Source organism: Elgaria multicarinata, chromosome 19 (genome assembly GCF_023053635.1).
Source record: "Elgaria multicarinata webbii isolate HBS135686 ecotype San Diego chromosome 19, rElgMul1.1.pri, whole genome shotgun sequence".
NCBI lineage: Eukaryota > Metazoa > Chordata > Lepidosauria > Squamata > Anguidae > Elgaria > Elgaria multicarinata.
In genome coordinates this window covers 7,881,667-7,898,954 of record NC_086189.1, presented here as the reverse complement: position 1 = coordinate 7,898,954, position 17,288 = coordinate 7,881,667, and the positions used below count along the sequence as shown (strand labels likewise).

Sequence of the window (17,288 nt, the reverse complement as noted above, 5' to 3'; positions counted from 1 at the left end):
CACCAGCCTCTACTGGGTCCAACTACCCCGTCATCGTCTATATCAGGGAAGGCCAAGCTAGTGCCCACCAGATCCCAGAAGCCCCATCCAGCATAGCCAATGGTCCAGGGTGATGGGAATTGTAGTCTAAAACATCTGATGGACACTGGGTTTCCACCTGTGCTTCCCAGTGGGGAACATGATGCAGCTTTAAACCAATGGGCATCCAATCACCACTTGTTCAGAAGTTCATTTCAACACACACACACATGTGCGGAATGGCAGTTCTAATCCGCATGGAAATTCAAGCCATCGGGCAGGTTTCCAAGACCAGCGTGCAGAGCGACAAAAAGAAAGATGATGCTGTCAGTGTCTCAGAATCAGCCACTAGAGGGAGCCCAACCCACGTCAATGGCTTTCAAACAGTTTTATGACCACCAAGTATATACAATTTAGCAGTCTTCTAGAATTTAAGAAAGCCATAAGGACTGATCTCTTCCGGCAGGCCTACCCAGTTGAGTTTTAAGATGCCTTTTTAAATGGTGTGCTGCTTTTAATGATGCACTGGTTTAAAATGTTTGAATTAGTTGTATGTATTTTATGGTGTTTTTATTTGCGCTGTACCCCACCTCGATCCAGAGGGAGAGGCGGGTAACAAATATATTATTATTATTATAAATCAGATTTCAGGGAGAAATGCCAAGTTCTACATTTAGGAAATAGAAACCAAATGCACAGTTACAAGATGGGGGATACTTGGCTCAGCAATACTACAAACGAGAAGGATCTTGGAATTGTTGTAGATCGCAAGCTGAATATGAGCTAACAGTGTGATATGGCTGCAAGAAAGGCAAATGCTATTTTGGGGCTGCGTTAATAGAAGTATAGCTTCCAAATCACGTGAGGTACTGGTTCCTCTCTATTCGGCCCTGGTTAGGCCTCATCTAGAGTATTGCATCCAGTTCTGGGCTCCACAATTCAAGAAGGACGCAGACAAGCTGGAGCGTGTTCAGAAGAGGGCAACCAGGATGATCAGGGGTCTGGAAACAAAGCCCTATGAAGAGAGACTGAAAGAACTGGGCATGTTTAGCCTGGAGAAGAGAAGATTGAGGGGAGACATGAGAGCACTCTTCAAATACTTCAAAGGTGGTCACACAGACTCTTCTCGATCCTCCCAGAGTGCAGGACATGGAATAACGGGGTCAAGTTAAAGGAAGCCAGATTCCAGCTGGACATCAGGAAAAACTTCCTGACTGTTAGAGCAGTACGACAACGGAATCAGTTACCTAGGGAGGTTGTGGGCTCTCCCACACTAGAGGCCTTCAAGAGGCAGCTGGGCAACCCTCTGTCAGGGATGCTTTAGGGTGGATTCCTGCATTGAGCAGGGGGTTGGACTCGATGGCCTTGTAGGCCCCTTCCAACTCTGCCTTTCTATGATTCTATGTAAGGATTGCACTGTAAGAAGCACAAAAGCCACAAACATTACAGTGCTGTCCATGCACATTTACTTGGGAAAAATCCCTGAAATTTTTCAATGGGGAGCGGTATATAAATATTCTAAATAAATAAATAAAATCCTGACGCACTCCCATCTTACCCGTCAAACGGTCGCATTTTGCAGAATGGTTGCTGCACCGGCACGGTTCACAGCTGGTTCCGTTGAAGCTGGAGTACCCTTCCTGGCACTCGGCACATTTCGGACCTGTCGCTCCAGCTTTGCAAGGGCATCTTCCAGAACTGTTCGAAAACAAAGCACAGAAGCGGTGAACGAAGAATCATGGAGGTTCTCTTCAAAACCATTTCATTTCAGTGAGTGAGCTGGGGCAGGGGGAGAGGAAAGGTGTTTCGGAGCTTGTGTTTTTGCTGGAGGGGGACAATGCTGGCTGGGGATTATGGGAGCTGTAGTGGCCACCAAGTTGGAGAGGGCACCTGTTTCCAAATATTTTTTGAGTCTAATAACCGAAGCTCTCCGGGCGGTTCACAAAAATTAAAACCATAAAGTACGGCTTAAAGTATAAAATATGGGAGCTTAAAACCACAATTTAAAACCACAATATAAAAGTATAAGCAGAATAAAACCCAGCAGCAATGCAAAAATTTAAAAAATAGATTTAAAACAGTGGAGGTAAAAGACAATTCAAGAAGGATGCAGACGAGCTGGAGCGTGTTCAGAGGAGAGCAACGAGGATGATCAGGGGTCTGGAAACAAAGCCCTATGAAGAGAGACTGAAAGAACTGGGCATGTTTAGCCTGGGCCCTCACTTCCTTTGGCAGGAGTTCATGGAGAAGGACCCCTGAGGATGATCTTTGGGTCCAGAAGATACATATGGGAGAAGGCGACCCTGCAGATAACCTGGCTTCAACCATTTAGGGCTTGGAATGTTAATAGTAGCTCTTTGAATCAGGCCCGAACATGGACAGGCAGCCAATTCAGCTGGAAAAGCACTGGTGTGATGTGAACTCGTTACCCAGTGCACATTAACGATCTCACTGTCCTGTTTGGAACAAGCTGAAGTTTCCGGACCATTTTCCAAGGCAGCCCCACATATGACGCATTGCAGTAATCCAGACGGGAGGATTTCCGCGCACGGATAACTGTAGCTAGGCTATCTCTGTCCGGATAAGGGCGTAGTTGGTATATCAGTGTTTAAATCCCAGTGCATGTTTTCTTTTGAGTCACGTGGATACTTTAAGTATTTATTTTTAAGGGTACAGTCCTATGTATGTTTAGACAGAAAAAAAGTCCTACGACTCCTAGCGTTCTCCAGGCAGCCATGCTGGGAGTTATAGGACTTTTTTTTTTTTACTATATACATAGGCACAGGATTGCGCTCTAAACAATAAAACTACCTTGCAGATGCATTTTACATAAAATGCAATGTGTGGGCAGAACATTTCATGAGCTACAAGATGGGGGATACTTGGCTCAGCAATACTACAAACGAGAAGGATCTTGGAATTGTTGTAGATCGCAAGCTGAATATGAGCCAACAGTGCGATATGGCTGCAAGAAAGGCAAATGCTATTTTGGGCAGCATTATAGCTTCCAAACCGTGTGAGGTACTGGTTCCTCTCTATTCGGCCTTGGTTAGGCCTCATCTAGAGTATTGCGTCCAGTTCTGGGCTCCACAATTCAAGAAGGATGCAGACAAGCTGGAGTGTGTTCAGAGGAGGGCAACCAGGGTGATCAGGGGTCTGGAAACAAAGCCCTATGAAGAGAGACTGAAAGAACTGGGCATGTTTAGCCTGAAGAAGAGAAGATTGAGGGGAGACATGATAGCACTCTTCAAATACTTCAAAGGTGGTCACACAGAGGAGGGCCAGGACACGGAATAACGGGCTCAAGTTACCAGAAGCCAGGTTCCAGCTGGACATCAGGAAAAACTTCCTGACTGTTAGAGCAGTACGACAATGGAACCAGTTACCTAGGGAGGTTGTGGGCTCTCCCACATTAGAGGCCTTCAAGAGGCAGCTGGACAACCATCTGTCAGGGATGCTTTAGGGTGGATTCCTACATTGAGCAGGGGGTTGGACTCGATGGCCTTGTAGGCTCCTTTCAACTCTGCTATTCTATGATTCTATGAGTGTAATTGAAAAAGAAGCTAAATTCAAGCAGATAGATCACACTGAAACCAGTAGGACTCCAAACCATGCAGGTCTCCTCTAGAGGAAGTCCCATTCAGCGGGTACAGCACTGTTGCCTAAATAGTTCCCTATAGACATGTTTCCACAGAGCTGCAGAAATCTGAATTTAGAAATCTCTTTCCCGTTCTTAGCTAAACCGTGGGGTCTTTGTGCCCCTTGATTTTAAACTTCTCCGCTGACGCGTAGCAGGAAAGGAAGTTATTAAACCTTTTAAAAGGGAATCGGGTGCTGGAAAGTTCGGATTTAATGCCTCTCTGGCAGGATGTTGAACTTGATATAGATGGCCCCAAGCCACGGCCCGGGCGCACGCAAGAATTAAATCTTTCAGCCAAAGCAGAAAGCTTTGCCTCTGGTCAATGCGCCTATAGAATAAAGCTCATTACAACACTCCCTTTCAGAGCTCCTGTATCGTAAAGGCTCCTGAATGCTTTCCCGAGGAAAGGTCAACCATTAAAATGTGCCCACGCCACACACATACACGTATATGCACCCAGTGCTGGCATGCAGATTGTGCCTGTTTTCAAAACGAACTGGGAATAATAATTAATAATAATAATAATACAGCCGACGAATTTCTCTTTTGAAAACTGAGAACTGAACTCCTATTCCAACTATAAACCAAAAGTGCCCTTCCCCCCCCCTTTTATTTTAAAACCCCGCTTCCTCCAACTTTATAGGGCTATTTTATTAAGGTAAGGCATCTGTTCAAACCCTATTTAAGAACAATCGCCCCACTGTTCTGTTCCCTGTTTCTGAAAAAGTGCCTGGTGTGAGTATCAAAATGATCCCCACCCCGCCCCTGAATTTGGGAAGTGCCATCTATACAGCGTGCCCTATTAGACACCCAGGCCATAGCTAGACCTAAGGTTTATCCCTGGATCATCCAGGGGTCAAACCTGTTCATCTAGGTGACACACAGGGGATCCAGTGCTCAGGCAGGGGCGAACCCTGGATGATCCCAGGATAAACCTGAGGTCTAGCTGTGGCCCCAATTAGCAAACCATCTCTTCACGCCTTCCCTGAGTGAGGGCGCTACCCAGCTGGTTAATTACGGTGTTGATTGGTTTTAATGTGTGCATCAATGTTTTATATAAATAGTTTAGCCATTATTACATATTTGAATTGTACTTTAATGTACATCGTGATTTAATGTACATCGTAATGTATTTAATTCTCTTGTAAACGGCTTGGAGATATTTTTAAATATGGTCGACGGTATATAAATCTATTAAGGGAGCAGTCCTATGGCCTCTAGGCAGAATCTGGGAGGCTGTAAGATAGTTTGGAGTCTAGGGCCATAGCTAGACCTAAGGTTTATCCCTGGATCATCCAGGGGTCAAACCTGTTCATCTAGGTGACACAAAGGGGATCCAGTGCTCAGGCAGGGGTGAACTCTGGATGATCCCAGGATAAGCCTTAGGTCTAGCTGTGGCCTAGGTCGGAGTCAATACTCTGACGTCAGAGCCAGGAATCTGAGCTTCTTGCCTCCTTCCTGTTCCCTTTGCAACCAGCACCAAGAGAAACATACCAGTTGCTGGAGGGAAAGGGGGCATGCCATCAGGCTTACACTATATCCCCAGGCCTCCTTCCCTCCTACTTGCCTCCCAGCTAGATGGGAGAAAAGCCCGTCTAGCCAAAATACAGAGATCGCTTCCAACAGGGCTGGATTAAGACACACTGAGGCCCTAAGCCATAGCAAGATTCAGAAGCCTCATACCATAAAAAGAAGAAAAAAGTATATTACATTAGAATACGAAGGGTAATGAAAGGGTACCATCCTGCATTAGGGGGTGCCTGCAGTTAAACAGTGTTAGCCTTCTCTCAAGAGAGATATAAAAGCACTAATAAAGTAAGTTGGTTTGAACTTATTTGAAACTAGCTGTAGTGTGTGCTTATTGCCTCCAATACTAAATGCTGCATTGCCACGCTTTCTCTATATAACGCAGCTCTGGTGTAAGTCACATCAGACTTTCCAATAGATTTCAGCCAAAGCGATTTCATCTTCGTTACCTAAAATCTTAGCTATCTTCAATGTATTTAGAGGCCCCTCATATTATGAGGCCCTAAGCCATGGCTTGCTTGGCTTGTTCCTGAATCCAGCTCTGACACTACCCCCACTCTGCATTGGATGGCCATAAGCCCCTGAGTTCGGAGGCTTACACCCATCCCGATGAGATTGCACCTTAAGTGTTTGTTTAGGAGGTGCCGCCAGCAAAAGGCATCCAGACTGGACTAAATGGAGCCTGATTTGGTGTGAGGCCGCATCCTTTGAGATACCCATGAATTGTAGCAGAGACAGATTCCAGAAAACAGGGACTCTCACGCACACATACATGAGACTCACAAACAGAGGAAACAACTTCTCTCAGGCTCAAGGAGCTGTGTGACAAGAGAAACCTGCTACCAGAGTTCCCGTGGCTTCTCTCTCTATACATTCCTCCTCCTTTCCTCTCCTACATTGGGGGGGGGCAAGGTGAGACTGCCCTCTGAACCCCCAAAACCTGGAAAGTCTCTTCTCTGCCTTCACACTGTTGTCTCTAGAGGCAGCCTCAAGGAGTGAAGCAGAAGTCGGGGCAAAAAAACATCCAAGAATACAGGAGCACATCGGAGCTCAGGAAGATGTTGTTTCAGCAAGGCTCAGTGGCGACAGGAAGCCCTCTTCCTGTCCAGGAGGTACCAAGGGCCAACCAGGGTTGGCAGAGTCAATCCAGGGCCTGGAGGTATTTCAGCGAGAAGGTTGCAACCTGTCCACACCTCTCAGCAGCTCCTGCGTTTTGAATCAGGACACTGGAGTGTGAGTGTATTGATCATGCCGTGCCCTCCAATGTAATCCAGATGGAAGTGGGGATACAGTTGTACCCACCCTGTTCTCAAACTGAAGATAGTTGCCCAAACCCTCCCTGACCTATTTTGCAATACCAGAGGCTCCACGCTCTCTGCTTTGCTCTATATTCATCGACCCCCCGCGGTGGCCTGCCTTCAACCATTTCAGAAACCAAGACAGTTGTCCTTTGGGTTAAAATCTATATTTGAAAGGGGGGGTTGAACTGACATAAATTTTACGTGGTCGCAGTGCAAAATTAGCCTGGAGAAGAGAAGATTGAGGGGAGACATGAGAGCACTCTTCAAATACTTAAAAGGTTGTCACACAGAGGAAGGCCAGGATCTCTTCTCGATCCTCCCAGAGTGCAGGACACGGAATAACGGGCTCAAGTTACAGGAAGCCAGATTCCAGCTGGACATCAGGAAAAACTTCCTGCCTGTTAGAGCAGTACGACGATGGAACCAGTTACCTAGGGAGGTGGTGGGCTCTCCCACACTAGAGGCCTTCAAGAGGCAGCTGGACAACCATCTGTGAGGGATGCTTTAGGGTGGATTCCTGCATTGAGCAGGGGGTTGGACTCGATGGCCTTATAGGCCCCTTCCAACTCTGTTATTCTATGATGGGAAAGATTTATTCCCCGAAACCTCAGAGATAGCTGCTGCCGCCTCTCAAAGTAGGCAATACTTCTGAGATTCCTAAGCCCTGCTGGACTGAAGCCTCTCTGTCCTCCGATCTCCATTATTTTTGCTAGACGGGCTTTTCAGCCCATCTAGCGAGAGCGCTTCGGAAGGGGAAGGAAGAAGGCTGGAGGAGGCGCAGGATAAATCGCTTCCTGGCCTCTCCGGGCTCCTCCCATCTCAATGAAGCGTTCCCCTTTTTTGCTCCTCCGAGTTTGATTCTTCCAACCACGGCGTGATTCTTTCCACGCCGGCTGTGAGTGGGCGCGGAGGAGATCACTGACTCCCCTTCTGATGTCAGAATGCTGTCCCTGACTTTGGGAGGTGTTTTTTTCCTCTGAGCCGTCCTGTGATCCTGGGACTCTCGGCCAGGGACCTTAAGATGGTGTCCTTAAAACCCAAATTCATGGGGGATAAGGCTGCCAAGATCTACTAGTCCTAATTGTGATAGGGAATAGGAGTGTGTCCTTGCTCTCACGTCCTCCTTGTGGGCGTCCCATTGGGACATGTGGTTGGAACAGAATCCCAGACTGCAGAGGCCTTTGGTGTGGTCCAGCATGGATCCATTATGATCTCATGTAGTCACGTGTCTGAATTAGGCCTTCTTTTTCCATCCTTAACCAGGAAGCAGACGAAAAACAACGAAGATAACCCATTCCTTATGAAAGGAGAAGTGAAAATGAAATACACTTGATTGAGAGTGATCAAGTCAACCACATCGGGTTAATTTCAAAAACTAAATCCTCTTTCTGCAGCACTTTTCGGATGGCTTCCTCCCATTTTTTCCCCCCTCTTGCATCATGGGCCTCGTAGTACTGCAAGAACAGGGGATAGCCAACAAATCAAGGGGCTGGCTGTTTCGTTCAGAGAGGTACACGTTTGCACAACAGCGATTGCTTAGATCACACCACCTTAACCTGGTGCACTTCAGACGTGTTGAACTACAGATCCCATCATCCCCAAACAGCCTGGCTTTTGTAATCCAACCCAAAAGTCGGGAAGGCTGATTCTGAAGTAGAAAGACAGAAAGAAACTATTATTTTTTTTCTTTCTCAGAAAGGTTTTCAAAACCTGCTCAATGAGGTTTAACGTTCAATAAGATTTTTTTTCCCCTTTCACCCATTCAAAATGGTTCAATGAGCCCACAGAGAAGTGATTGTACAGGATGGCTCCACGCGGATCTCTCACTACCTATATTCACCGACCTTTGAATTGAGCTTTAATGAAAACATCGTAACCTATATGTTGATTTTCAGGTCAGTTAATCTGGACATTAGGAGATGGGGAAATCAAGAAGGCAGAAAGACCTGTTAGCAAAATGCTTCCGTTCCGTAGCGTTCCTCCCCGGTTTCGTGTTGGCTATTTGAAACCATCGGAACGTAATAGCACCTTCTGTGCTCTGAGGAAGTCGCCCCTCCGCACACATCTCTGCAGCCAGCCCCCCGCCCCCCAAATAACATGATGCAACACCAGTAAAGCCCTTTTTGTGGGGGAAGAGGGAAGAAAAAGGCCAGCTTTATTCCCAGAAAACACTGGGGCATTGTCCGTGCAACATTCCTCGCTTCATGTCGGTGGATGGAATCCGTCTGCGTGAAATCTATCGGGAGGAGCCGAAACACTCAAGAACTCTGAAGAGGCGTTTTGTGAAATGTCAAAATGCCAAGCGTGTCTGGTCAACGTTACAGCGCTTAGAATCATAGAATAGCAGAGTTGGAAGGGGCCTACAAGGCCATCGAGTCCAACCCCCTGCTCAATGCAGGAATCCACCCTAAAGCATCCCTGACAGATGGTTGTCCAGCTGCCTCTTGAAGGCCTCTAGGGTGGGAGAGCCCACAACCTCACCAGGCAACTGGTTCCATTGTCGCACTGCTCTAACAGTCAGGAAGTTTTTCCTGGTGTCCAGCTGGAATCTGGCTTCCTTTAACTTGAGTCTGTTATTCCATGTCCTGCACTCTGGGAGGATCGAGAAGAGATCCTGGCCCTCCTCTGTGTGACAACCTTTGAAGTATTTGAAGAGTGCTCTCATGTCTCCCCTCAATCTTCTCTTCTCCAGGCTAAACATGCCCAGTTCTTTCAGTCTCTCTTCATAGGGCTTTGTTTCCAGACCCCTGATCCCCCACACCATCCTACCGCTCTGGAACCAGGATGACCCACGCCAGGCGCCCAAGCCGACTCCCCTCAAACGGCTTACGCAGACATGAGGATACGACTTTTCAGCGGACGGGAGTTTCGGGAGAAAAACCCCAGCCGCTCATTTCTTGATCATCAAATGGGGTGCGAAGAGGAAAAGACGGATCTCGCGTAGCCATTGCATAAATGAATGTTGAATTCACTTCCACAAGGTGTAGTGATGGCCACCACTTTGGATGGCTTTAAAAGGGGGTTGGATAAATTCCTTGAGGAGGAGGCTATCAATAGTCCTGATGGCTATATGCTACCCCCAGTAGAAGAGGCGGAATGCCTATGTACACCAGTTGCTGGGGAACATGGGCGGGAGGGTGCTATTGCATCATGTCCTGCTTGTGGGTTTCCAGTGGGCACCTGGTTGGCCCCTTTGTGAACAGAATGCGGGACTAGATGGACTTGTGGTCTGATCCAGCAGGGCTCTGTGTTCTTATAAACGGAGCCCTTCCTCCAGCGGAAGGCAGATCCTGGATCCAACCCAGATGTTTTGAATTACAAATCCCATCAGCCTCAGCCAGCATGGCCAATGGTTAGGATGTTAGGAATTGTATCTCAAACCATCTGGAGGGAGCCAGGTTGGATGAGGCTGATTTCTCCCAAACTGTCCCTTCCTCTGTCACCTGCAGTGGCCAGATTGATAACTGGAACCAGAAGGTTCGAATATATAAGACCGATTCTGGCCTGCTTGCATTGGATGCCTTTACGTTTCCAAGCCCAATTCAAGGTGCTGGTTTTAACCTATAAAGCCTTACATGGCTTGGGACCACAATACCTGACGGAACGCCTCTCCCAACATGAACCTACCTGTACACTGCGCTCAACATCTAAGGTCCTCCTCCGGGTGCCTACTCTGAGGGAAGCTCGGAGGATGGCAACAAGGGAGAGGGCCTTTTCAGTGGTGGCCCCTCAATTATAGAACCATCTCCCCAACGAGGCTCGCCTGGCACCAACATTGTTATCTTTTCAGCAGCAGGTCAAGACTTTTCTCCCAGGCATTTAACAGCATATGTGGAGTTTTTAACTGTCCTGAGAATAGGTGTTTTAAATGGATATTGTTTTTTATACTTTTGGTGGTTTTAAATTTTGCATATCTGTTTTTAACGTTCATTGCTTTTAACTTTTGTTACTCGCCAGAGAGCTTCAGCTATGGGGCAGTATATAAATGTAATAAATAAATAAATAAATTTCAACAAACAAGTTGCAGGAGAACTGATCCTTTGCATTTGGGGAATGGGGTGGGGGTCCCCGTCTGAAGCACTGCATTCACATACACACACGGCCATGGCTTCTGGCACTTTGTTCTCCCTGAAAACTAGAGGCAGGCCTTTCCCGTGGTTTTCAAACAGCAACTGAGCCTTCGTTCACCGTGATGAGAATCACATGCTTGCGATCTCTGCCAAAGACCCATTTGGGATCCTTTTGACTGAGACTCAATCCAGACAAGACGGAGGTACTGTTAGCGGGTGGTTCATCTGTCCGGCAAGGTGATGTTTGCCCTGTCCTGGACGGGGTTGCACTCTCCCTAAAGAATCGACTCCGTAGTTTAGGGGTGCTCTTGGATCCAGAACTGTCACTTGAGGCACAGGTGAACTCAGTGGCAAAGAGCACCTTTTATCAGCTTAGGTTGATATGCCAACTACGCCCTTATCTGGACAGAGATAGCCTAGCTACAGTTGTCCATTCTCTGATTATCTCTTGTTTGGATTACTGCAATGCGTTATACGTGGGGCTGCCTTTGAAAACGGTCCAGAAGCTTCAGCTGGTACAAAACAGGGCAGCCCGTTTACTAACAGGGACTGGCCGGCGAGATCACATTACGCCAGTCCTTTTACTACTTCATTGGCTGCCAATCCAGGTCCGGGCCCAATTCAAAGTGCTGGTATTGACATTTAAACGGTTTGGGGCCAGGTTATTTGAAGGAACGCCTCCTCCCATATGTACCTGCCCGGACCTTAAGATCATCCACAGGGGCTCTTCTCCGTGAGCCCCTGCCAAAGGAAGTGAGGCAGGTGGCTACTAGGAGGAGGGCTTTCTCTGCTGTGGCACCCCGGCTGTGGAACGAGCTCCCCAGAGAGGTCCACCTGGCGCCTACACTGTCCTCCTTTCGTCGCCAGCTGAAGACCTTTTTATTCTCTCAGTATTTTAACACTTAATTTTAACTTAAATTTAAATTTTACTGTTCTAACTCTGTATTTTAATCTTATATCAATTTTGCTGCATGGTTTTATCCTGGTTGTGCTTTTTATACTGTATTTTGTATTTGTGCTTTTAACCTGTTGGTGGTTTTATTATGGTTTTAATTTCTGTGAACCGCCCAGAGAGCTTCGGCTATTGGGCGGTATAAAAATGTAATAAATAAATAAATTGACTCCTCCCACGTTGAAGGCCCCAAGTGAGCGGCCAGATTCCACCCCACACATCTGGACAGCCCCAAGTTGTGGACAGTTCATCCAGGCATAACTGTTTCATGTTGACTCTCAGTGTCGTGTTATATCAAATATCAGCAACCCCAACCGGAAAGCCAGGCTGGAAAATCAGTGGAGGCTGGTGGTTCCGATGTCAGTGGGGCGGTGACTCCACTCTGGGTTTCAGCAGACCTCGAAAGGTTCCATCCAAGGCATGAATGGTACCTCCGAAAATGAGTTCACTATTAGTATATAGGGCAACCTATATGTATGTCTGAGCCCGCATGTGTGACAGACAGGATTGATTTAGCCACAGGGGGGAGGGGGGCAGGATGAAACAAATCGATGCTTCCTTTTTTAAAATCAATTTTTAAAATTTAAAGTGAGCTGGGTGCTTTGGTTTGGTTTTTAATCCAGTTGTGTGAAATATTCCTTTAAAAAAAAATATGGGGCATGATTCACACTTCCTCATAGACAGTCGCTAGGCGTAGAAGGGGTTGACTTTAGAGTCAACACTGTGCAATCCCTTCCCCTCTTTTCGTCTGGTCCCACGCTTGATGGGCACTTCTTTGTGTACAAAGGGAACCAAGTAGAAAACCATTCATTTCCCAAGTGCCCTTCCTGTCGCTAAGCAGCTATAATTGGGGGTCGTGAAAAAGACCCACGGGCTGCATGATCAAAGCTTTCGGATACAGCTCCGCAAAATTCCTGCGAAAGGTTCCACTTAGCCGTAAAGTGATAACGTTTCGTTGGAGCATCCAGTTAGCGTTTACCCCTTCCCAGGAAACGTATGGATTACAAAAAGGCAAACTTGATTCGAATCAATTATTTCAATCGGTAGTCTTCTTTATCTCTGAGATTTAAACCGCCTTGATTTAAATCAATCCGCTCCGGAGGAAACATAAATCATTCAGCAAGATCTGCTCAGCAGAACCAGCGCGGTATTAGAACCGAAAGCAGGTATTTTGGCAAAGGAAATAATAGAAAGAACTCGGACCAAGATGTGCCGTTTTACTACTCTGAGATGCCATCTACAGTGAGACCACGTGGACCTTCATTGTTCTTGTTTATTTATGTGTTTAAAAATTGTTTTAAACATTGTTGACCTTGGTTTGTTTTCTGCTTGGAGTTCCTTTTTAGTGAGATATAAGCTCTTAAAATAAACAGGAGACAAACGGACTTGCAAAGTACTTTGATCAAGAAACAGACATGACATCTGTCTCGAGGAGAAGGCTCTCAATGGCTACTAGTCCTGATGGTCATGTGCTACCTCCAGTGTCAGAGGAGGAAGACTAGATACACCAGTTGCTGGGGAACATGGGCAGGAGGGTGCTGTTGCACCCGTGTCCTGCTTGTGGGTCCCTGGTCAACAGCTGGTTGGCCCCTGTGTGAACAGAGTGCTGGACTAGATGGACCCTCGGTCTGATCCAGCAGGGCTCTTCTCATGTTCTTACATCCAGGTACAATATTTGCATAGTGGAGGATGGGCTAATATTGCCATTAAAAATTATTCATACGTCACTTCCCAACACCCCCAAATAACAGTCTGTGCATTCCTTTTGCTGCTGCCTCTTCCCGTTTCTTAGTTCATTTGGACGAATTTGCAAGGCTCCCGAACGGTTGGCAAGATGGTTTTCCTGCCAATAAAGACTCAACCAGGAGTGATCTAAACCAGGGATGAACAGAAGGCAGATCTACTGGTAAATCTCTGGATGATCATAGAATAGTAGGCTTGGAAGGGACCTATAAGGCCATTGAGTCCAACCCCCTGGCTCAATGCAGGAATCCACCCTAAAGCAACCCTGACAGATGGTTGTCCAGCTGCCTCTTGAAGGCCTCTAGTGTGAGAGAGCCCACCACCTCCCTAGGTCATTGTTTCCATTGCCGTACTGCTCTAACAGTCAGGAAGTTTTTCCTGATGTCCAGCCGGAATCTGGCTTCCTGTCAATTCAGCCCGTTATTCCGTGTCCTGCACTCTGGGAGGATCGAGAAGAGATCCTGGCCCTCCTCTGTGTGACAACCTTTCAAGTCCTTGAAGTGTGCTCTCATGTCTCCCCTCAATCTCCTCTTCTCCAGGCTAAACATGCCCAGCTGTTTCAGTCTCTGCAGTAGAACGCCTCCCACCCTAAATTATACCACTGAAAAGAACGCTTCAGGTAACCAGGAGTGGATTTTTGTGTCAGAGAATTCTGAGCTCCATTCTATTCTGGTATTTATTCCTAGGCCCAGAATTCTTTGGGCAAGCATCCAACACAGCTGGTCCGCTTACGATACCGGCACGCCGCTAGCATAAGCAGCTTCTAGTGGTATGCCTATACCATAAACTGGCACAAGAGGATTCCCTGGAAAACTCATCGTGCCAGCTTATGCTATTGGCCTAATGCTAGAATTGCTCACACTAGCGTAAGCAGACCAGCCATGCTGGATTCTGCCACTTAAGCCAGAGGGCCTGTTCGCACGTCACAACAAGCCGTGGTGGTTTGTATTTTAAAAATGCCGGGCGGGCTGCAATACGACGCCCTGCGAGTAAATTACCCCACAGTGGCTTGTCTGGATGTGCGAACCAGGTGAATCGGGGTGGGGTTAGTAAAAAGAAAATAAGAGAAAAAGCACATCTTGCGAGCTCAAAATCTCCCTGCTCCTGATCTTTAAAAGGAAGCTTGCTAAACTTCCCAGTTTTCTCTCCTTTTCCCTGTTTCGCTGAGCTGCTCTCTGCTCCCTCTTGTCTTCTGCGGGCGTCCCTAAAGGCTGAAAAAGTTGCGACATTAATTGCAGCTTCTGCTCGTTTTCCTACGTCAATGGCACTTGAGGGGAAGTCCGCGTGGCCTCCGGGCGTGTGGGAAGGAGCAGGTTTAACTTTCACTTTCCCTCTCCCAGGGTTCTGATGAAAACACCTCCTCCTGAAAGCCGCTATTTGCATCTCACCGGGGGGGGGGGGGGATCAGAAGCTTCCCTTGAAATGCCAGTGGCAGCTTCAGAGAGACCCAACTTGCCAAGACAGCAGGAGAAAGGGTTAAACTTTTAAATTTGCTTTAATGATATAATTTCTATATATTGCAGAATTTAGTTCTCTCTGGCACAGAAGATCATCACTATTATTATTATTATTATTATTATTATTATTATTATTATTATTTAGAAACAGATTAGTAGAGTTGGAAGGGGCCTATGAAGCCATCGATCCCACCCCCTGCTTAATGCAGGAACTTTAGAAGGTTTATTACGAGCAGCGCTGCAAGGTGACAGTCTCAGAAGACCTGAGGAACTGCCCAATAATTTTAGGAAAGGCTAACATATTTATAGGGTCAGTTCCCCCCAGATACAATGGCAGAACCTTCCCGCCAATCATAACACAGCTCTGCAATACAGTAACCAATGAGAAGCAAAGCATTTAGGCATGTACAGAGTGTGAGTACTTCTCTGACTAGAATACAATACATAAATGGGTATTGCAATAGTTACAGGAATCAAATCTCCATCTGTTTCCTTTTGCGGTTAGCTTGCTTTGAAAACATCTTACTCCACCCTCTGGCTGCCGGTGTTGACACCGTCTTGTGACATGGTTTCAACATCAGCTGAGTTGTGAAAGCAATTGCAGCCTTAAAAATATGTTTTAATTAAGCAGGAAGCCATGAACTTTATCATTTATAGAGCCATTTTCCTATACCTGTGGGCATGGGTAAAAGAACCACCCAACTTGATTTCCTCGACATCCACCCTGACAGGTGGCTGTCCAGCTGCCTCTTGAAGGCCTCTAGTTCATTTCCGTTCATCTTTAAAAGAAACAAAAGTAATGTAACAAGGTCTTAGAATCATAGAATAGTAGAGTTGGAAGGGGCCTATAAGGCCATCGAGTCTAACCACCGGCTCATTGAAGGAATCCACCCTAAAGCATCCCTGACAGAGGGTTGTCCAGCTGCCTCTTGAAGGCCTCTAATGTGGGAGAGCCCACAACCTCCCTAGGTAACGGGTTCCATTGTCGTACTGCTCTAACAGTCAGGACGTTTTTCCTGATGTCCAGCCGGAATCTGGCTTCCTTTAACTTGAGCCCGTTATTCCGTGTCCTGCACTCTGGGAGGATCGAGAAGAGATCCTGGCCCTCCTCTGTGTGACAACCTTTCAAGTATTTGAAGAGGGCTCTCATGTCTCCCCTCAGCCTTCTCTTCTCCAGGCTAAATATGCCCAGTTCTTTCAGTCTCCCCTCATACGGCTTTGTTTCCAGAACCCAGATTAAAAATATTTACTGGCCACCTTCCAGGGCAGAAGCCTCCCAAGACAGCTCACAACAATAAAATATCTAAAAGTTAAAATGTTAAATGACAATAAAAACAACAATAACAGCCAACAATAAAAGCAGCAGCAGCAAAGGAAACAACAATAGTTGTTGTTGTTATTATTATTATTATTATTATTATTATTATTATTATTATGCGTTTTTAGATCTTTGCACCGCTGATCTTTATCTTGTCTCTGACTCTGGATTTAGTCTGTTTTTAACTTAGGGGTTATTTTTAACTACGTTTTTTTCCTATACTATTGCATTTTGTGTTTTTCAGTTTGCTTTGCAAACCACCCCGAGAGTATCAGTGAATGGTCAGTATAGAAATGTAATAAATAAATGCATCTTTAAAAAGATTTTTAGTACACGGTTTCCCGCACAAGCACATTTGGCTGTTCTCGCACGTGCGCACCGCCTACATGTATTTTCTTAGTTGCCCAAGTGCAAAAACGACGTGCCACAGCCCAGACTTTGAGCAGTAGCCTTGGAGATGGAGGAGGTCCAGTTCAGGCACGCCATATTGTTTTAATTTAAATTTTTTTAGACTAGTTTTATTATTTTGCATTTTGATGAAATGTTGTAACCCACCAAGAGAACTTTGGCTATTGGGCGATATAGAAATGAAATTATTTTGTTGTTGTTGTTACAACAACTGTCAGCTGAAGAACACCACCAGTTTCCTGACAGAATCATAGAATAGCAGAGTTGGAAGGGGCCTACAAGGCCATCGAGTCCAACCCCCTGCTCAATGCTGGAATCCACCCTAAAGCATCCCTGACAGATGGTTGTCCAGCTGCCTCTTGAAGGCCTCTAGTGTGGGAGAGTCCACAACCTCCCTAGGTAACTGGTTCCATTGTCGTACTGCTCTAACAGTCAGAAAGTTTTTCCTGATGTCCAGCCGGAATCTGGCTTCCTGTCACTTGAGCCCGTTATTCCGTGTCCTGCACTCTGGGAGGATCGAGAAGAGTCTGTGTGACCACCTTTTAAGTATTTGAAGAGTGCTCTCATGTCTCCCCTCAATCTTCTCTTCTCCAGGCTAAACATGCCCAGTTCTTTCAGTCTCTCTTCATAGGGCTTTGTTTCCAGACCCCTGATCATCCTGGTTGCCCTCCTCTGAACACGCTCCAGCTTGTCTGCGTCCTTCTTGAATTGTGGAGCCCAGAACTGGACGCAATACTCTAGATGAGGCCTAACCAGTGCCCAATAGAGAGGAACCAGTACCTCACGTGATTTGGAAGCTATACTATTAATGCAGTATTAATACCAAACCCTAGATTGACAGTTGTGAAGGAGAG

The 17,288-nt window shown here is 46.5% G+C and overlaps 1 protein-coding gene across 1 annotated transcript in view; it reads right to left on the bottom strand.

Annotated features, from left to right (window-relative positions):
- The window catches only part of MEGF9 (multiple EGF like domains 9), a 70,728-nt gene that overhangs the window by 7,352 nt on the left and 46,088 nt on the right, over positions 1–17,288 (bottom strand). The window contains exon 3 of the mRNA XM_063144430.1: positions 1,577–1,716. Coding sequence (XP_063000500.1) covers positions 1,577–1,716 — 140 coding nt within the window. The remainder of the gene's footprint in view (positions 1–1,576; positions 1,717–17,288) is intronic.